The following is a 25,112-nucleotide window of genomic DNA, read 5'->3' on the forward strand; positions in this document are numbered from 1 at the left end:
TCTCTTCTGCCTTTGACTCATGATGCATATATTCTAACCCCTACCTATATCTGTGTGTTCTTGAACATACACATATTCTGGAATATGTGTATGGGCACCAATATTTATATTAATGCATAGATACAGTGTGTTACAATAGGTCTTTTGAGGTTTTTGTTTTTGCTTGACAGTGTTTTTCAATGTGATTAACTAGAATTTTATTGTAAGTTGATTTCTTCACGAGGTGCAAGGATATGCTGCTATTTGTGTCAATGTAGGAGCATTATCTGTTGTTTTATTTTGAAAAGAGAGACAAGACTTTGTCAGTCCAGATTGCTGCCAAATGTTGTAAATAACGGGACAGCTGGACACAAATCTGACAGTGCAGGTTCAGACAATGTGACATACTGTATGCTTGTGGCCACGTTCATTTCCGACACCAAAGAGCTGCTTAAGTTCAAAGAGTTGTCTTGATTTTTCCCAAATGAAAAAAGTCAGTCTGAATACTTTAGCCCAGCACTCTTAAGTCAACAAGTCTGCTGTGTTTAGCGGGGCTGGAAAAGATTTAGCATCTTCATACGGCCATGACACCCTCATTACTGTCCAAAACTGCTGTATGCGTACTCAAAAGACAGGCACAGTCAATTCGACGGATTTCATTTCAAAGTGAGCTATATGCGGAAGAAAATTGTAACACTGACTTGTGGAAAATGATTGCAGACGTATAGTAACTAAAGAGACTGTCAGAGTTCTGAGAAATTTTCGTAGACATTAGAGTGTCTTAAATCATGTATATTTAGATGAGTTATCAATTACACCCAAATGTAAATACAGCATTTTGGAAGAAAACCCTTCACTTTTAGCTGATGGATTTTAATCTACTGTATACTACTGGGATAAACCCATTTGAAAGAGCAGTTAAGTGGGGTTTGCACAATTTTTTTTCTACTTAAAATATTTTTGTTAGTATGATTTTAATGTTTATTCTTTCCCATTTTATTCGTTTTGACAGGACCAAAACATGACAGAACCTATGCTTATATATGTCATTTGCCAATTATGCTGATTGCTTCACTCTCAGATTTGTTTTCAATGTCAGGTTAATGATACTATATCTATATCTATATATCTATATCTATATCTATATCTATATATATATATATATATATATATATATATATATATATATATATATATATATATATATATATATATATATATATATATATATATATATATCTATATATATATATATATATATATATATATATCTATATATCTATATATATATCTATATATCTATATATCTATATATCTATATATATCTATATCTATATATATCTATATATATCTATATATATCTATATATATATATATATATATATATATATATATATATATATATATATAATTTGCTTTCAAATATATAAATATCAAACTTTTCATTTGAACTATCTAATAAAAATTAATTCCTTTTAATGTAATTTTGGGATAGTATAACTTACATTAATGTTCAAATAATAGTTGTGAATAATTATCCATCAGCCAGACATGACACTAAACATTTCTGGTTATATTGAACATGCTCATCTCAGATTTAAGCTTTGCTACTGCAGGAGGGTCATCTCCTCTTGGTGGGCCACTGAGTCTTTCTACAAACTGTGGCCTCAACTTTAAAGTGCTTCAGTTTGCAACATATACTGTATGTCCTAAATGGTCTCTTATTGCAGATTGAAGGATGCATGATATTTAGTGTTTACAAACTTGAAGCAACCATGTATTATCCCTCTTACAGATTGTGTGTTCTGGCATTTGTATTTACCATCATGTTGAACAAAGCTGAAGTTCTCATCCCACATCAGAAGCGTGTCCCTTTTTTCATTCGATCATGCCAATTGTGTAAGTGTGAGAGATTATATTTATTATATTGGTACATCTGTTTTTGTTATCGTTTGCTTCATAAAACTCTTGCTTTCCCTGTGCTGTAAAAAAAAAAAAAATGCATTGAAATCCAAGCGAGGCTCATAGCACCATGCAGGACAGCTCAAGGGTTTCTCAGTCGCCATACTTCGATCCATCTGTCTTCTGGGATGAATATCTGTGAAGTTGCAGTATTTTCTCATAGTAGGCAATTTTTGTACAGTTTTATTAAAATAAATTTCACATGGATGTCTGACTTAATCTGCTGCCACAAACAATTTAGACTGTAGATACATTATATATAGATATTATTGTGCAATGGAAAATAAATGTAAAACCAATCATAACATGTTTTGTCTTGTGTTTTCTTCACCAAAATGTGTTAAGGACATGGTCCTTCTCAGGACAGAACTGAGTAGAAGCAACATGGAAAGTGTTAACTTTACTTTCAAGGACCCTGCAACATTGTCTACCACTGCTTTTGTGATCCTGAAGGACACTCATCAGCCCTTGAATTATAGTGGTCTTGTTAAATTAAACAGATTTATGTATATTCTGGTGGGAAGACTAGTTATCTGAACAAAATGGCACGATTATTATTTTGTGATTACTTACAATCTGTAAATTGTCGTGTGTAACTTTAACAGTTGTGTGTATTATCGTCATTTTAAATTGTGGTGGAGTGTCCACAGCCAAAAAAAAGCACAAATGTGCTGTGTGTGTGTGTGTACATTTATTTGATTTAATGGCATGCTGCATTTCCCAGAGGTGCCTGGAGGTGGCGCCAGTGCACGCAGAGCTCCCATCGTCCTTTCGGGTTTAAAAACTAAGCTGAGCAGCATCCTCGCGCGGAGTGAACACCGGCGGATGGAGCGGAGGAGCAGCAAAGTTGAATACGGTGAAAGCCGGGCACAAAGTAAGCCACAACAAGTGCACTCGGAACAGGTTTAGAGAAGAAGGGGGGAAAGAAAGATAATCCGGCTTTGTTTTCTACAATTGATTTCGCAGAAGTCGTTTATCTTTCTGGCTCCAGCGTCAAACCTTTACATTCTTTGCTCCGGGTGAATGTTTGATGGACCTGAGCGGCTTGGTCTTCAGCCGTTACGACGAATTAAACAAAGAGGATGGATGCCGCCCGACAGGACGCCACCTGCTAACGTTACGTTTAAAAAAAATGTTTTTTTTTTCCCCAAGGAGAACTTAACAGAAATGTGGGCAAGTCGGCGTTTCTCCCAGCCTAACGTTCATGAAACCGTTTCGATGACGACGTAAAGTAACTACCGTTGTAGTGGCGTTAACTAAAATGCACTAAAGGTTAACGTTAAGTTCATTCGCTGGACTCTTTTGGCTTGGATGCTTTCTTCATGAATGAAATTTGACTTTGGCTTTACCCGCCTCCAAGAGTTGTCGAAGGTCAGGGTGAAGAAGAACTCAGTGGCCCTATTTCTGCTACAGAGCACTGCGGCAGGGCAGCTGTTTTTGCTGGCGTTGGGCAGGTGTTTGACCCGCTCTGCCATCACTAAATATCCATTTGCTCTGCTCTCAAAGAATCGTACTGAAACTCACACGTGTCTGTTTTGGAAACTTGAACCCTGGTACATTATGCTGAGTGCGAGTCCTTCAGCACAGCCAGCAGCGGTGGGACTGGGGGTGACGGTCTACACGTAAAATAAAGTTAGCGGGCCTTTCTAGATTCTGTTCGATGATGACTCAAGGGCCAAATCTTGTCCTCGAGTGGCTTTCCAAGCTCCATCTAGCACAGTATGTGGAGTCCTTCATTGACAATGGATATGATGATTTGGAAGTCTGTAAACAGATTGGAGAACCAGACTTGGATGCCATAGGGGTCCACATTCAGTATCACAGACACAGACTCCTCACAGCAGTGCACAGGCTAAACGAGGAGGACAAAAGCAAAGCACATGGCTACTATTTCACTTTAGAGCCTCTGGATGCTACACACATAAACACAGACGATGACTTCAGGATGTTGAAGTCACACACACGGACCACGGGGAAACACAAGGCCTCCTGTCCTGGTAACCATAACCTAAGATTCACGGATTGCAACGACTTTGTGGCCTATCCCAAACTGAAGCTCAAGGTACTGATAAGGGACAAACTTGCAAAAGATGGGATTAACCTGGGAAAGGCACCTTACACACATGAGGTAGGCAATCAAAAGTCTGTTTGTTTTGAATTATAGGATGCTGATACTCAATGCAGGCTCTTTAAGTGGTGTCTCATGGAATTTAACACGCTCACGTTGTTATGGATGCGACGAAGAGTGTGTCAAATTTCTTTGATGGTGCTGACGTCCAATGATTCTTCTTTGTTGCTCCGAGAATGCTTGGATTTCTCTGCCAAAGGTCATTAGCGATGCCAAATTCCAGTACTAGGTAGTAAAGTGGAGTTTAATTTAATTGAGTACGTGGGTGCTGGATGGGACAATCATGTGACTCACACCATCTTTTTATTATTGCTGTAAAAAGTAGTAGCTAAACTCCACGTCCATCCATTTTGTCAGAAGCTGGTGAGAAACATTTTGTTACAGCCTGTGCATTTTATAATTACCATGTGTGAAATGACTAAGAGTCTTGAGGTATCATATTCTTAATTTTATGGCAGGAAACTGCTTACATGTATTTAGTAAGTAACCCATTGAGATTTAACTTTCACACTTCCAAATGACATTGTTGAATCTATCTTGCTACAAACATTTAAGCATATTATATGTTAAATATGTTGGAATCTATTTGTTTTCCTTTAGCATGTTAAGTTGCAAACCAGAAACAGATCTCAGAGACCATCTGTGCTGTCGAACTGCTAATATTTTCATGCATTGTCATGGTGGGAGAGGACTGTGACTCAGGAGGAAAAAGTGGCTAGTTTATTAGTTGGTTTGACCTACGGCATGCTTGAGCAGGACATTGAACACCACTTGCATGGTATTCCCTCCTCATTGATGGGTAAATGAGAGGGAAAAAGTGCTGTGTAAATGCTGAAATGCTGTTCATCTACCACCTCTTACTTCCTCGTGCAGCTGTCAGTACTGCAATTGCCCAGTCTGCTGTGGTGACACACATTTAATCTCAGTAATGCCTAACTGACAGCATGGCATTTATTTGCTGGCGATCCTCTCTGAAAACTGTCCAGTCTGTGTTGACTGCAGAGTCTGTTAATGTAATTGCAGAGGATAGTTATTCTTTTAATTCTTTTGGTTTGGACCAAATGTATTTAGTCCACAATACACTCAGCAAAATGGTATGAGAACAGCCAGATGAAAAGCTGATGGGGATGTACTGTAAGTCACTGTCACTTGAGGGCTTGATTGATGGATTCTCTATTTGATTAGATCACAGAAAAGTTGTCCACTGTTAGATTACCAGTAGCCCTGCTGGACAGTGCCTCCGAATATCTTTACACCAGCCAATTTCCACTGCTGAGAACACACTCTGTTCTCAGCAGTGGAACTTGGCTAAGAGAGAATTTGTTTATTTAATGCACATTCATGCTTCTCTTGGTTCTGTCTTTCCTCAGCAGATACATGTTTAACACTCCTTTTTAATAGTGAATGAATGTAGTCTGAGGAACTGGGCAAACCAGATGTAGCTTTGACTAATGTGACTTTTGTGTCAGAACAAATCATAATATTGAGCCTCCTTTAAATGGGTGCTTTTACACAGGCCTTCCTATTGTGCAGCCTAATGTCAGCCAAATGGCTACATACTGTAATTAGCCACATGTCTAAAAATGACACAGTTGTGAGCATATTCTAATTTGAAGCAAATCTAATTTTAAAAAATGTTTTCAACCACAATGTAATGACATTAGCCTTAACTTGCATTGTTACTAAAGTACTGCATCGTCCTGGAAAATGTTACAGCTACATACTGCTCATGAAAGATTCAGAGGCTGCACTTTGTGATTCACTTTCAGCCATTTTGTAGGTTACAACCAGCACTGGCACAGTTACAGTAGATTCACTTCGAAAAGTTTCTTTAATTCTTTAAACTTAGAAGCGCTGCCTGCTGTGGAGTCAGCACAGTAATACTGGGAGGTTAGGTTCATTCGCATAATAAATCCTATGTTACTGAGAGTTTACAGTACTGAATGGGAAAGTAGCTACATTTATGTTTTACTAGTTATTTGACACAGCCTCTGCAAAGTACAACAGACTATCACTCAAATTATTTATGTTCAACTTTGGTTCTCCAGCCTCCCGCTGTGTGGTTAACATTTGGAGCATTATGTCATCCACTTACATTGACACAGTAGGCAAATAGGTCAACGTTTTCGGCTCATTTAATTTGACCGTTTGATCCTCCTTGTACTTCCATTTAAAAAAAATAAAATAAAAAAGCATGATCATTCTATTATTTACAATCAAAGAATTAAGTACCAGCTTCATTTAGAGCAGCTCATCAGTGAAGAGTTGATTTTAAACAATCGGGCCAAACTGGTTAGCTGTGTGTGATAACATCATTTTGGAGTAGTTTGGTCTTTTAAGGTTCATCAGATTTAGTCCATTAAACAGTTGGAGAACTCAAGTAACTGGGCCACTATGGCCTATTTTCTCACCAGGAATAGCATAAAGCAGCTTCAGGGTAAGTACGGCTCTGCCCGCTATACTTATTTGCTTAGATTTGTAAATTTGAGCTTGGCCAAATGTCAGTATACTATTATAAGTTAACAATATTGTCAATTGAAATTAGATTTTAGTTTTTGTATATTGTATTTTAATTCAGATACATTTTTTTTTTTATCCTATTTGCCGAAATGCTGTAAAGTAATGACATTATCTCCTCCTAAGGATGATGCACCTATGTTCAAAGTGTCATATTCTCATATGTTTCGTTTGATACCACACAAAATAAGTTCAAAGCAGTACAGAACGGTTCAGTACATATACTGTAGCTATGTGATGACATGTTTGCATATGTGTATATGAGCCTACAAATGGAAAAACATGATAAAAGACAGAACCATTATTCCTGATCCTAACTGAAACTGGGTCAGTCGAACAACAACAAAAAAAGAAAAATCTTTGGCCAGTTTGTTTTTTTTGTTTTTTTTTTAATTTGTTGTTGTTGTTTTTTTTTTTTATCATTGATTTGCTTGGCTATAAATATTTCATGCTAATGTCACTTGTAGCCAAAACGATATTGTTTAATTTTACTGTTGTCATATCATCATTTATACGGCCACTGCCAAAGTGAAATCCAACATCAGTAGGGCTTGTCCTCATACCCTGTTCTGTCCGTTCAGGAATTGTACTGGATACTGCCTCTTCCTCTTAGTCACGGTTTGATAGTGTAGTCGATCACCAATGAGCAGCATGCTTTTTGAACTCTTCTGAATGCATGACTAGTTCACAATGACCCCTAATAGGCCTGCAGGACCTATTAGTGAATTTGAGAGAGAAGAAAAGTAATGTGATTAGAGCTGGTTGAGCTGTAAATGACCTAAACACTGGCAATACAATAAGTGTTTCACTAAAAAAAACGTATTAGGGATTTTCCCCCCAAAATATGAGAAACGTTTCACTGCTACATGTTGCTGCAGGTCAAATGTAAATGTAGAGAAGTAAAAAGGTAAATTTTGCTGTTGTACAACATAGTCTCTTCACTCTTTGCAGCTTTGAAATGTCATTGGACACAAATGTTTGCTGCACACAGCAGAAACATATTGACCAATGTAATGTTCTTTACTTAGGGATCAATGCTAATCTTTCTGTTCACCGAAATAGTTGTAATTTGACACGTCATATCAGTGATATGAATATCAAGTGGCCATACTTGACATTAGAAGTTCCATACTTTGGGAATGTGATGCCCTCCTCTGCTGCAGCCTCCCTACTTGATATATTATGAAACAGAAAAATCTTGTCACATGTCACTTTAACAAGAAGCAAGAACCCATAAAGATGGTTGATAATCTTTCTATATGCCCCTCAAATGATTAGCTATGTCAGTTGATGGCAAAGCATCCATAACATTATTCATTACATTCTGGCCTTTCTCTCTAAAGCTACGTTAACAAAGGGCTTTAACTTCACAGAAAGCCCCATTGCAGTGCTTCTGTGAAAAAACCTACCTCTAATTAGGGAACAAATCTTAGTCGTTTCTGAAATTTCCGTGTGTTGCTCCGCCTGAGGATTGGAGGACAATCAACACCAGCAGGTCCCTTTTTGACAGAAGAAAAGTCTCAATAGAGCCTGGCAGAATACAAGCTCTGCAGCAGCTGACAGCTGTCTCTGCTTTTGTCGCTTTAAAATAGAGACTGAATAGACTGTTTCTCTTGAACAAAGTTAGATTTAAAAACACCAGCACCAATTTTACGGTGAAGACCAGTGCTATACAATGCAGGGCAGAAAGAGTTTGTAAATAAAGATGTGACATGGTTTTGTGGTTTTAATGGTACCATTTTTCTTGAGTGTTTCTTGTTGCACAAGTTTATGTGTGATCATTTTCTGTCTTTTGTGTAGTAGATGGGAGACTCTTTCCTGTGCACAGGATAAGTGGGTTGAGATTGTGGATGGATAGCGACCAAAAGTTGAAAAAAAAGTATAAATATAGGGGTCCCGAGAGTAGACCCTAAAACAACAAATCCATAAAAGGGAAAACCTACTCCACTTTTAACTCCTTTGCATTCTCACTTGGCTTGTAAGTGGGCCTGTAGGGTAAGACCACCTATGGATGTAATTCATGTTATTTTGATATAGATTATGTCAGACCACGGCAAACTTACCAGAAAATTGCTGGATTATTGCACTAATGGTGCTGGGAGGGGTGGGGTCAAATGATATTGCACAGAGCACTTAAAGGCTTAACTTGCCATCAACATGCTTGCTGCTAATAGTTTGGCTGAATTCTCCTTACGCTGCAGCCAGTTCTTCTCCTCCTGAAGTTTCTACATTTAGGACTGGACAAAGACAGCTGTCAGCATGCCAACGCATAGTTATGCACTCCACATATCATCACTGAATGATAGCAGGCATGGATTTTTTTTTTTAAATACAGTCTATAATGTGTATTTTCAACTTCATAGTATAGAAGCTCAAGAAGGGAGGGTTTTATTTTTTATTCTTGAAGTGAAAAAATGTTTGCACCCCTAGCCTTCACCTCTCTACAGCTTCAACTATTGTATTGCAATGCTAAATAGGTCTTTGAAACTTTGTGGTGCTCTCTGAATTTCAATCATTCTATGATTAGAACAAGCCTCTTTTGCTTTGTGGCAGACAAACACATTAAGCAGTTGAATTGAGAGAGGCCTTTTTTACTTAAGTCTATATCGTCAAACAAAAAAATCCAATCATTACCGAAATAGAAATAGTTTGTTGTGAATATGCTTTGGACTTGTGTGTCTATAATCATGTTTTGACTGGCCTCTTTTGACCTACATCATGTTGCATTACAACCATGCTCTCATGCTCTTAACTGGATTTTTTTTTTTTTTTTTTCTGTGTGTGGAAGATGGGCAATTTTTGAAAGGTTAGTATTTTTAGTCAGTCAAGAAACTTAAAAAAACTGACAGCTGGAAGTAAAGGGCATGTTATTTAAAGAGAGCTGTTACTATATCAATTAATACCCAAAGGTTTTGGTCACATAAAACTATCATCCATTATCCTAACTGCTTATCCGGTTCAGGGTCGGGGGGCTGGAACCTATTCCAACTGTGACTGGGTGAGAGGCAGGGTGCATGTTGGAAAGGTCACCGATCTATCCCAGGGCCAAAACAGAAGGATGTACACAGAGACAAAACTATTCACACTCAAATTTACTCCTACGGGCACTTTTGAGTCAAGTGTTGGGTGCTTGTCATATGTTGCAGTTTTTAGGAAGATTAATTCAAAATAGAAATGTATATGTACCTTTTTATAAAGATGTATTTATGCTAGAGCAGCCAAATTGCAGTAATCCTGTTACTTATGGGTTGATCCATGATTGATTAGACTTCTGTCTAGATGTGCTTAGGCAATAAGTTATCTATCATTACTTTTGTATCTGAAACCATGAAAACAATTTTACCAGCAAAAGGCTTTTGCTTTTTGGTCTGCTTTATTAATCTATTCAGTTTCTTTCAAAATATAGGTCATGTATGGCTTGAAGCTTATACATTGCTTATATGCTTAGACTACATTAGTATTAATTCCATATGGCATTAAGAATGTGCTACACTTTTAATTCAATGCTTAAAGAACAGGCATTATAAAAAAGATGTGGTATTTGTCCCTTATGCCTAATTATTTTTGTCGGAATCAGTTTCTATATGCTATTACAGCTCTATGAATCTGCCATTTGTATTAATTGCGATGCTCATCTCAGTGCTACATTTAATACAATGTAGTGAGCAGCCGCTGAGCAATTGATTTCTAAATTAAATCTACCACAGGTCACTGTATTGCTCCAGGTTAACCCAAAAAAGAGCATCGGTGTAAACATTTGGCATGATTCCAGAAAAATACTTAGACTTTTGTTCCATGGCACAGTAACATCCCCAAGTTCTGTTAAAATCTGATCGGGTACATGTAATAATGAACATGTAGAAGCTCACTGATTTGAAAACTGATCTGTACTGGAACAGACATTGCATGTGATATGAGGATTAATAAAATAAAGGAAATACAAATTCAGTTCTTGTATACTGTATGTATAGAAATGTCTACCAAACCTTATGGACAATCTTTGTTTTGTCTTCATCTGTGTCTTGCCTTTATCCACTGCTTCCCCTCCCCCACCCAAGCTTTGCTTGCAGTTCCACATTCGACATCCAATGACACCCAAATATTTTCCCAAATCATGCCTCAGGCACATGTGGGCATCTAACAGGTTGGTTGGCACTAACAGGTTGATTGCCCAGGTTAAGGTGTTTTAGTTTTGCACTGTAGTGACTTGTCAGGTTACATTTGATACACTAGAAGGCACACAAAAAAACAAAAACACTATTAACCCACTCTGAACATTGTTTTCCTTTTACAATCGCAGTTTTATCTCACAAAGCTCACAATGAAAGAGGCAGGCAGATTTGTCTAGATGATGGCACGGAAGCCCTTTGCTTTCAGTGGAGCTTTGAAAATGGTGTGAAAGTGAACATGGACTGAAGTGCCAACATTTTCTGTCATAACTCTCTACATTCCATTGAATTGTAATGTTAAATTCTGTCTAGCTTATCTAATAGAGATATTCATAAATCAAACAGGATGTTTTTGCCAACTCACTCATATATGGAAGCGTTAACATTTCTTAACTGGCAAACACCCCCTGAAAACTCAGGGAGCCTGGCATTTACAGTCGACGCTACCAAAATCAGCAAATCACACTATTTATAATTTGCACAGTGCTGAATCCTTGCATAGTGCTGAATTCCTGTCAAAGTTTGTAATGGTCCTTCCTGACCATCACTGTGTTTTGGGTTTAACCTGCTCCTGTGCTCAAATTAATTTTTTTTCCTCTGTGCTACCGAACATGTACATGTAGGCAAGATTTCCTCATATGGTCATTTTGACAATTCAATGTTTTGACTTTAGTGGTTTACTGTAAATCTCAGGCTTTTGATCCATCTGTATGATATTTTGACCCATTAGTAACTTGACCCATCACCAGCAGATTAGACCACTAACCTACTGCAAATGGCCAAGCTTTTATTGTATGCACTGCAGTTGGTCAAGCATTTTACATAGTTATTTGTCAAAAAACTCAAATGTGTATTTTATTTTATTTGTAATACTCTGTTGCAACATATGGCATAAGTTCAGTATGTCACTATTAGAAAGTTAAGTCGTGGTATTTGCAGTAGTAAAGGAGTACATCTCTCCTGGCTCCTGGTGGGAACAGAATGACAGTTGTGATATTTCTGCACAAATCAATAACTACAGTTTAGCCTTTCAAGCATCAATCCTACCATGCCAGTGATGGTGCAAACACACCTTTTATGTACTGTGTGGAATGGTAAAATATCAGCTCTAGTTTGTCTGTCCGATGATTGGTAGGTGGCTGTAGCAGCTTCCTGCTGCTTCATCTACTGGTAGTATGGAGTATTGGAGTTCATGTCGTTGTCTCATCTAGCTGTGTAACATTGGTTGGATCAGTCTAAGGTCTGCGCATCCAAGTGGCCTTTTATACATTAAAACAGCTTTGCATCATACTTGCCATAAAGCATAGAGCAGTGAATTCTATATGTTGTGATTATGACCTACATTCCTTTTCCTCGTCACAGCAGCTAAGACTCTCCTCCCTTATGAATTTCATATGACAAGTCACTGACACTGTTGCTTGATACAGTGATTAACCATGACAGAATGTAAGCTGAGCTTCTACCCTGATGATACATTTGCATAAATTATAGCAATTATTATATTCCTCTCATGTGAAATTAAATGATTCCTAAATTCATTCTTGTTTTTCTGAATTTAGTTTCCAGAGAACATTTAATGTGCCAAAAGTCAAACCGTCAGCCTATGTATGTATTCATTCTAAGAAATCTAAACTGGAGCAGTTTTTGTTTTGCCTTCGGTTTACCCGTCAGCCTTGTTTTTTTTAAGGTCTCACTGGATTATCATAAGCTTATTTGAAAGAGTATATTGTCTTTCATGTATCATTCAAATACAGGAAATAGTGTGGCTGTTAGATAAATGCTACTATCTGGTGTATAAACTAAATTAGTAAAAACTATTAAAAGGTGTATTTTTATTTTTTTATTGTACCATAAAAGTAAAGGAAAAAACATTACCAGTTGTGGTTTTAATATTGATGCAAAGGTCTGCAAGGCTACTCTAAGCGGCCTGCAGGTGACCAGCCCCATATGCAGCAAGATGTGATACACTGTGCGCAGAGGTGGTAAAAGTACACGAACTAGATACTCAAGTAAATGTGCAAGTATTGGCTTAAAAGATATTGTACTACAAGTACTATGTCAAATCTTTTACTCAAGTACAAGCACTAAGCAAATAGACCAGTAAGTAATGCTTATTATAGTAATTATGGCAAAATATGTGCAATAATAAAAATAAGGGAATAAGGGTCAAAGATCACTGTTGGTAAAGGTGAAGCGGATTTCAACCACTTTTTGTACTGATAGGTTGATAACCCATAATGATACATAAACATACATTATGAAAACGTAATGTGGCTGATTTCTGAAAAGACTAAAGTGTTTTTGAATTGTGAAAAATGGGCTTAGTCACTATGCTATATGAATTAGGTTGATACAGTATTTTCGAAAAAAGTTGAACTATTTTAGGCTACTATAAATAGTTAATCAGCTTCTCTCCTCTGTATAGACCTAGATTGGCAAGTTATATCTGCCCGACTGATTAAATTTATCCTTATATAAGGTACATTAGATCTTACAGAAAGCAAATGCTTTACTCTCAACTTTCCAAGGAGACACACACAGTAGGATTCACTGTATTGCATTTCACTAATATTACGCATAGTTTAAAAAGATGTTTCCTTCACACTAGGCTGCTTATTACTAATAATAAATTATGTTCTATCTAACTGCGATGACCTACCTAATTTGTGTTGCAACATTCACTGCTGAAAAAAACTCCAATCCCCTTTGCAGGCATTGAAGCAAACATTTTTCTTATTACTTTTCAGTGAAATATACATCTTCTGAATATGAAGGCTTGGACATGTACATGTTGCCTGTGGTTCATTTATTTACATTTTACACATTTCTGAATTAACACACACTAATCTTTACCAAGCAAGTCTAAAAGCCTTGCAAGCAACCAACCTTTCCATATAGCTCTATATTCCAGACAGATATGTAATATACATACTAAAATGTATAAACATTTTCTTAAGATGGAACTTGAAAATATTCCTGAAAGCTTAAGTAAATGTTGTCTTTTTATGATAATTGGGTGTAACGGGAAACATTTGATGCTCAAGGATCCTCTTTTGCTTTAGGGCAAGTACTTAAAAAGTCACAATGGAACAGTCAGTAAAGCTGATGACTGATGCAATTTGCAGCCATTGTCTGCATGAATAACCATTTTTAAATCCAGAGTTAAAGGGGGAGGAACGCTCCATTCAGGAGACTAGGCTAATTTTTTTTACAATCAGTCTTACATCAGCCAAAATGGAGGTTAATAAGAGCAACTGTGCTGTAAGATCAGCTAACACTTGTTTGAAAGGAATAACATTTTACGTAGGCGTGTAGACATTGTCAGTTACTTGTAAGTCTAGAAGTGTCTGCACCTTCCATCCAGCTTGCCTCTCATCCTTGTATTAGCTCTTAATACAATATAGACAGTTAATAGTTCATAAAATCCTGTCATTTTTTCGTGTCATTCTATCAAAAAAATTTCCATACCTGATACCAGAATTTGAAACAGGAATACAAAGGTTTCAATAATTGTTATATAATTTCATGATACACCATGTGCACTTTAGAAAGTTATGAATTATGTATTAGTGCCTGAATGTGTATGCCCTTTAGAATGTGTTTTTTTTTTTTTTTACATAATTATGACCTAAAACAGGATCAGATTTCAGTCCAAGTTGTAAAACTAGACAACGGGCACCAATTTAAACAAATAAAACAAAAATCAACATTCATATAGTTACTTTTCTTTTTTCTTTTTTTTTTTTTTTTTTTTTGTGGAAAATTATCCAATATAAGATTTGTGTGCCTGGCTAAAGTTTATGACTCTACAAACATTTAGCTGGTGTGTTACTCAATTGTAGCAATAACTAAACATTTGTAGTGATTGTTATAGCAGCCATAGAGGGATTTTTACAGCGGAAAAACACAAAGATGTTGGTTCTGTTATGAACTCCCTGCTTCAGGAGACTGATTCCACAACATTACATTTCTTCTGCTGTAACTGTTCTTTGGTAGAACAAGTAAGGTTGTTGTCTTGCTGCATGATCCATTCTCTGTTGAGCTTCAGTTTACAGCTGGATACTTTGACATTTTCCTCTAAAATTTGCCCAACTCAGTCAGTAAATCGAGCCCAAATTACAACACTGCCACCATGTTTCACAGATCGGATAAAGTTCCTAAGGTGGTATGGAGTATTTGCTCATTCCCAAGCATAACACTTTTCATCCATCCACAGAACATCTTTTCAACAAGCATGTCTACAGGCCTGTGTTTTCAATACCAGATTTTGATAGTGGAGAGCCAGGTTTCTCTTTGTTTTTTTTGTTAAAAAAAGTAGAACCTTCCAGACTTAAATCTGATTGTCATCCCATTGATTGACACCTGAGTCTAATTTACCTTAAATGAATTGATATAATAATAATAATAATAATAATAATAATGAATGCTCTGATTTTTATATATACAATATAATATAATACAATATACACACACACACACAAAGAAGACACATACCGCAGTATGTTTGCATTTGTTGACAAAGTTCTCCTCTGTAGTGCCTGTTTGATTCTTTAGTCATGGCATTGCTGGAACATTTCATAATACTTTCTTCTTTTGCTTACATTCTTATGTCTTACCGTTTATTCTAGTCCTTTTTTTTTTGTTTTTTTTTTTTTTTTTGGCAGGGGTTAGTACTTTGTCTTTAATCTTCCAGTGGTGTGTGTGTGTGTGTGTGTGTGTGTGTATAGAAGTCACCAACTGTCAATGCAGTGTAAAGAATAAAATGTTAAAGGCACAGTAAGGTCACTTCAACTCAAACACAGTACAGTTGACATTTTGTGATGACACAAACCCTTTTTTGTACTATATGTGTTGTTCATGCATAACAGTACATTGTTTTGTAACAGTACAGGGTTCTGCACGCTACAGATGCAGCTCTTGACAGCTAAAAGCAGCTAAGCTACACCTCAATGTAATGTAAAACCCGCACGCCTTGGAAAATGACAGGTCTACCTAAGACAACAAGATAGAAACTATTTATCCCAACTACTGACCACCACAGAAAGGTGCCCAGTCAGCTGTTTAATTAGATTGGCAATTAGAATTTATCACAAACCAATCATCCAAATGTGTCTAAACACTGACTGTTATTGTCTATTTACCTGTGTTACCTCTCCATTTATTTAATTATTTGGGCAGCAATATTACAACAACCATATTATTCAGATATTATCATGTTTATAATGTTTGTTAATTCACCTTAAGGCACTCCACAAAAACACTTGGGCTCTGTCTTAAGATCTTGTATGGTAGGGAAAACCCTGCAGCAGTATTTTTAAAAATAACTGAGTGCTGACTTTTAGCAAAAAACCAAAAGCAACTGTCCTCGTTCTTGCTTGTTAATACAAAATAAAATAAAATCCAAGCCTATCTCAGCTGTCGTTGTTGAGAGGCGGGATACACCCTGGACAGGTTGCCAGTCTCTGTCAGAGACATACAAAGACAAACAACCATTCACATTCACACCTACGGGCAATTTAGAGTCAGCCATTACCTAACATGGATGTCTTTGGACTTTGGGAGGAAACTGGAGTACTCAGGGATTCGAACTGGGGATGTTCTAGCTGTGAGGCAGCAGCATTAAAAACTCCTTGACTGTGCTGCCCACAATAGAAACATGACTCAAAAAACTAAAAAAGTCTAATGCTCACAGTGATCCCAAGGCATACAGTCTACAGCTGGACCCTTATAAACTGTGTACTCTAAATGATCATGCAATGTAAGATGGTCTAACTAAGAACTGAGATGAGGAAAGCTCAAGTCACCAAGAAACTGGACAGAATTTCTACAGACCAAAAGGTCCATTTTGTTTGCCAAAATATAAGGTAACACTTTGAAATAGTCAACATCTGTATTGTTACTCTCTGTTTGTTTTATCTCCCATCAAATTGCTTAGTTTGACATAGTTGGTTTATTCCCCAAATTCCTCAGATGTTGTGTTTTTATTTATACATTAAATCCAGTCTAACCTCTTCCTAAATTCTTGTTACAAAAAAGATTTGAAGAAATCCTGGGTGAAGCAAAAATATTTGGGTCAGTTAAGATTGCTTTAGTCAAAACAGATGTTGTGTCACATGTGAAAACAGACAAACTGCAACAAGGAGTAGTTTTTTTTATTTTTTTTATTGTAAACCTTATTTTATCGTTGTACTACCACTCGACTACCATTTCAGTAGTGCATTATGACTATTCATTAAGTCACTGACACCCTGTGGGTAGAGTGGAAGATTGTTGTTTAGGTTCCCTATTGTGTCTGATCTAGCAGAGTGAGGCCAATTAGCAATTGCATTCACAGTTAACCCTGGTCTGTCTTGCTGCCCACTCTGTTGCAGGCCCCACAGTCATCCACCGAGATACTGTATGACAGCTGCGGTATATGCTGGAGCCTGGGGTTAACTTTGCACTTCCAGGTTTCAGAAGTTGTCCTGTGTGCTGGCATAGAGCTGGCTTTTGCTTGGGTTACTGCAGACGAGCTAAAAATAAATTCCATATGGCACAATGAGGCCAATGTAAAAACACACCTGCACCTATGGCCTCATGTCTGGTGGGTTGTTGTTGTTTTGTTAATGGACTAGTGAGACCAGTGGTACCTTGTGTATATTAAACTAATATTTACAAATTGTGAGATCGGACAAATTAAGTTTTTAATTTCCTGTGTTTTTAATATTCTTCTTTTCTAAGTTTACAGACAGACATCAGAAAGTTGCAGGAATGGTTTTAAATGTCAGATAGATAATGTCACTGTAATAAAGAAGCCAGTGATTTTATTGTTTAAGTCTTAGATTTAGTGAAAAGGCTGTGGATGGTGGGATGGTTTGGAGGTGAATATATTGTCCTCTCAGTTGAAGTAAAATGACATTTTGATTTGGAAAGCAGTTGATGGCAGCATTCAACAACATACAAGCAAGGATCTCACCAAATTACAGTAAAGGAAATAACTCAATTTCATTCAACTGTAGGGGCTAAACATCAGCTCCGTGCAGTTGATTATAGGACCTGAGTCAAGTATTGTTGGCAAATAGTTGGCATCTGTTTTAATCTCCTTAGAGTAGCAGATGGAGGGGGTTTATCTACAGGGCTGGGTAATGTAAAGTGTCAGTAGGGCTGGAGAATATTGCGCAAGTTTCCTTAGTAAAATTATGTGAATCCATATCAAGACAGTTGATGAACAGACTTAAAATATGTTTCTGAAGGTTACTCCCAGTAGCACAAACTGATACCATTTTTATGTTGTATTTACAGTGCAGGCAGTTTATGCAGCCTGTAATTATGGTTTGGAGCTGAAAGTTGTCAGTGATGATGACTTTATAATTATGCACATCAAATTTAAAGAAGATCCACATGTTATTCATGTAGACAAAATGTGCTTCATCACATTTTGTTTTCCCGAACAATTCCACCCTTTAACTGTAGCATCTGTTTATAGTTACAATTTTACAATTTAAGCCCCCCCCCCCCCCCAAAAAAAAGACTAAACACTGAAGTCTTATTATTCAATTGTGTTTAAACTTTTTCTGAGGCCAAACTGTGTGTTTTATAGTTTTGGTTTTGACACCATTCATGATGCTATACAATTCCCATAGTTTTGTGTTTTTTGATTCCTGAAACATTGCATATATTTGCAGTGATTCCTAGAAGTATTCTGTGAGTTTGTCTGCCCGCCTGCCTTCCTTCAAGGTGGCAGCATATATTGGTGTAGATGTGTTGAATACCCAGTCAGATGTGCTTTCATTAATTTTTTTTTAGTATTATTTAGCTGACAGTATATCAGTCTGTCACCTATTTAAGTATAGATGACTTGAATTTAACCTTTTTCTCTTCAAAGATTTAATGAAAGCGATCCAAGACAGGTTCCAAAAATCAGCTTGTAGTAAACAAGGTACAGGTCAGGTCCACTGACATTTAGTCTTTCGGCTTTTTAAAGTTCCTGTCTGGAGTCATTGTTGCAGAAAGATTGATTCAAAGTGCAAGACATTTTACATGGATGATATGTGACAGACTCCACACTGGTTCACCCATAGATAGACATTTGTGAAGTTGACTTTTGGCCAGATGTTTCTTTGTTTGGCTGTTTACTGGAGATTCTTTTCGTCATACAAAGTTTATAAAATTGTCACTTTTTATGGTAAGGGATCCTGGGATTCACAGTGGTATTTACTGTAGCGATCTTGGCTTTTATTGAAAGCACATCAGTGTGTTCATAGAAGGCTTTATTCAAAGTGATAACTGTGAGTTATCAATTAAAAACAAATGATTGTTCAAATCTAAAATGAAGCACTTGGTTTAAAAAAAAAAAGGTTACTGTAAACCTTTTATTTATTGCTGCGAAAAAGAGGTCACGCCAGTTACTGAAGGAGCAGGTTGACATACCTTTGCCACACACACATTTCGGGCTATATCTATGTACAGTGAAAATGGGGGGTTCAAAAAAGTTCGAGCACCTGGACTGACATGATGATAAATACACACTATGTGTTGATTTTCATTTTTACATAACAACAGTCATCCAAACAGAAACTCTGTATTATGTAGTTTTGTGATCATCAGACCAAATTCTCATTTTGTCTCCTTTTCCTAAAATGTCCCAAAGGTGATAATGATTCAATCAATGATTATAATTAGCTTTGATTTTTTTTTTTATTTTTTATTATGTACAGCCAGAGGTGCTCCATGCCAGCAGGCAAGGCAGGCAGCTGCTTTGCTCAGCAAAGTTAAACTATGTACAGATGTACATAGTTTAGCTCTGTGCAAAGTTTGCAATGACACTACCAGTCGCAGACCTCCCTGAGAGGGTCCAGACTCTCACTCCATGGCAAATAGCACATGATTCAGTGTAAACAAATGGGTCTAATGAAACAAGGAAAACTAGCTGGTGAAAATGAAGAGAACTTAGCTAACAAAGTTAGCAATTTGTCCTAGCTTTGCTAGAGTTGTCAGAAATCAACCAGTTAGCTTAGCTAGCATGCCGCAAATAATCAGCTAACTCGAACAATACTTTTTCTCTGGTAAACTGATCAAATCTGTGTCCAGTTGTCAAGCTATGGATGGTAAGTTATGGAATTTAGATGCCAAGAAATTTGGACAAGTGTACTATAAATCAGTGCAGCATTACTGTAAGTTATTGTGCTATTTATTGTATTTTCTATTCTTTCATAAGCACAGTAGTTTTATCTTCCATAAACGTTTTCCTAGGGCTCCAATAGACTCTAGGATTGCCACTGTGTACAGCAGTATATTGTTACACTCAAACTTAAAACACCTTACAGTAAAAGCTACAGAGTGACTCAGACTGTGGGCCCCTTTGAGACCATCACTGACTGTTCAACTGATAAATCGGTTACACAGTGTATAGCCTTGATGTTAACATCTGAGCAGCATCTGCAACACTTGTCTTCAGCAGAACAGTTAATGAGCTAATGATGCCCAGTGGACAGCTTTCACTGGGAATATCCGTTATTTTCAGCTTCACTGGGAAGTCTGTAATCTGTGTCAGTGAAGCAAATGTCTGCCAGATTTTAAATAACCTTTCATCTGTGTTGTTGTAAAAATCTGCCTTACTCTATATCCCCAAACAGTCTAACGTTGATACTAGATTTGTGTCGAAAGTAACAAGATGAGGCAAATACAGCCTACATAGAAGAATGTTCTTGAGTTACACATATTGACAGGGTGACATAAAAGTAAGTGTTCACACACAAGTTCTTAACTACATAACTGAAATTATCAGTGACTGGAAGTATACAGTATAAGGTGTGTGGTGACTGTGGTGCTATTTCTAGTTTACAGATATTGAGAAGATTCAGTATTAACAGTGATGTTTTAACCAAAAATATTCCCACCATCCATGTGGAAAATGTTTGGTGCTTGACCCACAACCTTTTGATACTTGTGATTGCTGTTGTTTTATATTAACGATCTACCTGTTTGTACAAAGGGAACATAAATAAGAGGATGTGTGTGATAGGGAAGCTATAAAGAAATGCAGAGCGTGCATTTCTGTGAGGAATGACAGGAAGTTGTATGACAGGTATTGTATCTGCTGGGTCAGCAGGATGGGCATGGCAAATAAATTTCTCCCAAATGACCCGTGCTGTTGCCAGAGTCGACAGCTGACCTTCCTTTCCATTTTAGTAATTATACAGTGTGTTTATATTGAATTTTATTAGGCAAATAAATGTGTGTAATAAACACAATAGTTTTGGGTTTTGTTTATTTTTTAATTTAGGGTCATATTGATACTCCCCTTCTATTTCTGTTTCTGAATGACATATGCTAGTACTCAAACAGGATCCACACCTTTGCACTCACTACAAGGACAGTTTAAGCAGTACACAAGCAGATTCAACCACCAGGGCCATCTACTCTACTCGGTGCAATCTCAAATGTTTATCTCCCTTGAAAATGACTGTATGGGCTTTTACTGGCTACAATTTTAGCAGATGGTTGAAACGAATGGAGCCAACCAACTGTAGTCTGAACACGTACGTAGGCAGACTGGGTGACAATACTGAAGTAATATTAGAAATGTGACATTAGGCCTGCAGACAAACAGAGGAGTGAAAAGAGGGACATGTGAAAACAGAAAAAGGCAAGTGAGAGAGCAGAAGGCAGAGACGCTCAACAGGTAGTGTGATTATTTTAAACCATAGACGTCACTGGGCCAGTGAAGCTTGACATTCCTTAGTGAAGGTGAGAATGCTCTGCAATGACCTGACCTGAAAGGAACTAGATCCAATTGAATTAAGAAATGTCAATGTTTTTATGTTTCTTGATGGGGTTTATCTGAAAAAGATGTTCATTTTACTTTAGTCTTTATTGAAATTGTCTCTAAGATATAATCTTGTACCATGTGTAACATTTATTAAATTGTATATTAGTCGTAAGAAAAGAATGGCCTCATCGTATAGTGTAAATTTTATACTTGTAGCTTACTGTAGGAAGATGGTAATGCAATACATTTTATTATTGATTTCTTTTCTTTTTTATTCCTGAATGCTTTTGCATTACTTACTATGGTTGAAGCATTCTGCATTATTAGAATTTGCATCATTTTACCATTCAGGCCATTTAGATCCTAAAGAAATGTAAAACGGGGAAAAAGGTCTTTTTTTTTTTTTAAATCTCACTTCTACAGAATATTTTTGGCATGTGCACCACAACTGATCAGAGATTATACTATTGTACTAAAAAGTAGAGAAGTCAGCTGAATAGGAAGAACAAAGTCCAGGCGATTAGCACCCACATCCTCTTGGTCATCAGGTACCCAGGCATAATAAGCTGGCCAAAGAGGAGATGGAGGCCACTGACCTCAAGACAACGAAGCTCCAATGCATGGATTCACCCCAAATCCACCATCTTGAGACTGTACACTAAGCAGAAGGAAATGGGCCAAGAATTACTGAGCATCAGAGCCACTATCCAGGATGAACCAATTAATGTCCATGGATACCTAACTTAGTGAATACCTCAGGCAGCAGAAACAAGAGGAGCAAGGGATGCAGAAATCCTCATGGAAGGACAAACACCTGCACTGTATGTACCACCATCACATAATAGAATTAGCTAATATTGAAAAATAATTCCAGTGGCTGGACAAAGCAAAAAGGTAGGGCAAAAATGGAATGCCAAGTTGGCATAGTGTACAGAAACAAGTCCCAAAGTCAAAATGGGACACACCTCCAAAGTTGGTGGAGAATGACAGAGCAAAGATCTCGTGGGACATCCAGATACAGACTGACAAACTGATAATGGTGAACCTACCTGACATAGTTATGAACAAACCCAAGAAAAAGGCTTTAATACCAAGCAATAGCAACACGAGAAGCATGGGAAAATACCAAGGGCTGAAAGAGGAGTTAGAAAAGATGTGGAAGGTGAAGGGACAAGTGGTACCCATGGTAATGGGAACCACTGGGGGCTGTGACCCCCAAACTGGTAGAGCAGCTCCAGCAGATTCCAGTAACAACATGTGAGATCTTTGTCCAGAAGGCTGCAGAAAGCCCACTTTGCTTGCAGTCTAGTCTTTGTCATTTGTTTTTGTAACTTGCTGCCGCCATAGTGTTTTTCACATAGAATGAGTGTCTCCTCAGCATGTTTTTCTCATGGACCTTTCTAAAGAGAAATGTGTTTTTCTTTCTTGACTCGACCAATTCACTTGTTTTTCACACCATGTAGAATGACCTCATTCTGGGGCCCCATGATCTTAAATTGCATGATTGACAGCTGCCCTTGATTCCCGTGTCTCACGGGAGGATCAGTGGATATTGTGGGTCTGTTGAGGGGTGAGCTTCCACACTGATAATACACCCAGAGATGTTCCGAGCTGGCAGCCGTGTCTCAGGAGATTGCAACACAGTCACACATGGGTAATTACCCGAGCACAGGGTGAGGGACAGATGAAATGTTTCAGCACCTCTGAATTAAATATGGTCCAAAGAATACAACCAATGCAGGGGCTGCTTCAGTATGGTCCTAGAATCATTCACAGAGTCCTGCACATGGGGTTTTGAAGGTGTGAATTTTAAAGGGGAGGTCTCAGTATTTGTTTTCAGCACCACTGAATTAAACATGCTCCAAGGAACAGGAACAATCTAGTACAGGCTTCCCACACAACAAAAACACACTGCCATCCAGAGGGAATTTAATGCACACAGGATTTCCATGCATATAATTTAACTGAAGTTTAAAGTAGATGATTTACAATTTTATCTATGCACTACTGAATTAAACATACTCTAAGGAGAAGGTACAGCCCAGAAGCTGCTTCGAAACAAGTTTCAGTGCATAACAATTTACAGGGTGCTGTGTATTGATCACATATTACAAAATGTTAACTATCATATTTCTTGCATCTAAATCTGGTCCTGCATTTTAAGCTACTGTTTAAAATCCCCATCAAATTTGCCAGTTGTAGTACTGTGGACAAAAAGGTTTGTTCTGTGCCTTCTGCATGCCCTTTTAATCTTCTTTGGAGTTTCACTTGCGTCCCTATTTAATCTGAACCCCTGGCTGTTTTCCTCAGTGATCTTTATTTGTGGCTGCATGCCAGAAGTCAACATTGTAGTTTTTAATTTGCTTTTTTGAAAACCACTTAAATTTTTGTTGTATTTTTATAGTTATTGTTGATAACACTCAGTGTCCCCTTCTAGTGTGAAAAAACAATTTGAGATTGTTGGTGTCTACTTCCCCTTCTGAATGAGACCATCAGAAATCTTATGCAGTGATGTGGGTATTATTTCTGTCTGCAGTAAGAAATACTTTCTCGGTGAATTATGGGATGAAATAGACCAAGATAATGCAATTTAAACAAGACCAGGTTTTCAATGTGCAGTTTGTGTATCTGTGACTGTGCCTGTCACAGTGCAACCTTTCTGATAAAACGCTCATTTGGGACTTGTCAAAATCCACTCACTACTCGACATGAATGGTTAAGCTCTTCGACTGATCCTCTTTTTCACTTTAGAGAGCCCCAGGGCTGTCTCTCTAGACCTGCCCCTTGGATGTTCTGGAACAGCAGTCATTCTCAGAAAATGTTTATTTATTTATTTTAGTTATAATAGATATCATTGCTGTCGTGTGAGACTCCTCTCTGATTCTACAGTATTTTTAATTCATTTCAGAGCTTCTTTGAGAATGTCAAAAATGGGTTATTTTAAATCTAAAGAACGTAAAACTAAGAAGCGGTCACTTAGTTTTTAGTTTTCTACAACATAAAATATATTCTGCTGCTACTCACAGACCCCTTTTTCTGTGGCATGCTGCATCTATTTTTAACTGAAATTTCTTGATATGCAGGAAGGAGTTTTTGCATTGCAACAGCACAGGAAACACACGACAACAGTTTAGTCCTGTGTTGGAACTAATCAGGATTTAAAAACACAAGATGCTGTGACATTTAAAGTGAGGAAGAATTATTTTAGATTCCGCACTATTTGTAGGTCAGCACATAAACTTGTGGCAATGACCATGTGACTTTCTCTGTACAAAAAGTGTGACATTTTGTTCCTACCATTTGTTTGATTTATTCAGCAGAAGATTGTTCCAATAAATCAACTTGCAGCCACTTTTTCTCCAAATAAATTGAAAATGGCAGAAGTCAAATCATCAAGCACAAAGGGTCAGTCTGTGGTAGGTAAAATAACACATGTGAAAAGCTTGTGTTTGCAGTTTTTTCAAAGATTAATGTTTAAGCTTTAGTTCAATGATTGCCTGGTTCTCTAAGGTTTCAGAAAATTGCCTTAATTAACCCATCCAAAATTGCATGTTATATTTGCAACAACATGTAAATGTAACATGCAGTTACTCAACAAAAATTATCA

At 37.3% G+C, this 25,112-nt stretch overlaps 1 protein-coding gene across 1 annotated transcript in view; it reads left to right on the forward strand.

The window, feature by feature from the left end:
- Window positions 1-2,748: 2,748 nt before the first annotated feature.
- sash1b (SAM and SH3 domain containing 1b) overlaps window positions 2,749-25,112 on the forward strand; it is a 39,720-nt gene continuing 17,356 nt past the window's right edge. The window contains exon 1 of the mRNA XM_067480292.1: window positions 2,749-4,069. Within this exon, the coding sequence (XP_067336393.1) occupies window positions 3,602-4,069 (468 nt within the window). The 5' untranslated portion in view covers window positions 2,749-3,601. The remainder of the gene's footprint in view (window positions 4,070-25,112) is intronic.

This window comes from Channa argus, chromosome 16 (genome assembly GCF_033026475.1).
Source record: "Channa argus isolate prfri chromosome 16, Channa argus male v1.0, whole genome shotgun sequence".
NCBI lineage: Eukaryota > Metazoa > Chordata > Actinopteri > Anabantiformes > Channidae > Channa > Channa argus.